We start from the raw sequence: 908 nt of genomic DNA, 5'->3' as shown, positions 1-908 counted from the left end.
GGGGGACCCTGGCAGGCTGAGAACTGGCGGGTTCGGTGCATATAATGAGCCCTGTCGTGGTCAGGTGCTGAGAACTGGTGCTTTCGGTGCATGTAATGAGCATCCAGTGCAGAGAACTGGCAGTTTCAGTGCATGTAACGAGTCTCTCCAGGTCCCAGCGCTGAGGACTGGGGCACTCGGTGCATGTAATGAGCTTCCAGTGCTGAGAACTGGTGCTTTCAGTGCATGTAATGAGCTTCCAGTGCAGAGAACTGACGATTTCAGTGCATGTAATGAGTCCCCTGAGTCCCAGTGCTGAGGCCTGATGTTCTTGGTGCATGTAATGACCCCCCCTCTGCGTCCCAGTGCTGAGGACTGGTGCTTTCGGTGCATGTAATGAGCATCCGGTGCTGAGAACTGGCGATTTCAGTGCATGAAATGGGTCTCTCCAGGTCCTGGTGCTGAGAACTGGCAGTTTCAGTGCATGTAATGAGCCCTGTCATGGTCAGGTGCTGAGGACTGGTGCTTTCAGTGCATGTAATGAGCTTCCAGTGCAGAGAACTGGCGATTTCAGTGCATGTAATGAGTCCCCTGAGTCCCAGTGCTGAGGCCTGACGTGCTTGGTGCATGTAATGACCCTCCCTCTGCGTCCCAGTGCTGAGAACTGGTGCTTTCGGTGCATGTAATGAGCATCCGGTGCTGAGAACTGGCGATTTCAGTGCATGTAATGAGTCCCCTGAGTCCCAGTGCTGAGGCCTGACACACTCAGTGCATGAATGACCCCCCCCAATGCAGTTGTGACCCCCCCAATTCACAACTGACCCCCCCCGATTCACAACTGACCCCCCCGGAGCTGAGCCCTGACACACTCAGTGCACAAATGACCCCCCCCAATTCACACTTGACCCCCCCAATTCACAACTGACCCC

At 55.1% G+C, this 908-nt stretch overlaps 1 protein-coding gene across 1 annotated transcript in view; it reads left to right on the top strand.

Moving 5' to 3' along the window:
* Positions 1-351, top strand: part of LOC106899080 (spectrin beta chain, non-erythrocytic 2-like) — a 39,227-nt gene extending 38,876 nt beyond the window's left edge. Inside the window, exon 27 of the mRNA XM_014960746.1 lies at positions 346-351. Coding sequence (XP_014816232.1) covers positions 346-351 — 6 coding nt within the window. The remainder of the gene's footprint in view (positions 1-345) is intronic.
* The last annotated feature ends 557 nt before the right edge of the window (positions 352-908 follow it).

This window comes from Calidris pugnax, unplaced genomic scaffold (genome assembly GCF_001431845.1).
Source record: "Calidris pugnax isolate Ruff unplaced genomic scaffold, ASM143184v1 scaffold608, whole genome shotgun sequence".
NCBI classification, from domain to species: domain Eukaryota; kingdom Metazoa; phylum Chordata; class Aves; order Charadriiformes; family Scolopacidae; genus Calidris; species Calidris pugnax.
Note: the sequence above shows the minus strand (reverse complement) of the source record. Positions and strands in the feature narration are given on the sequence as shown.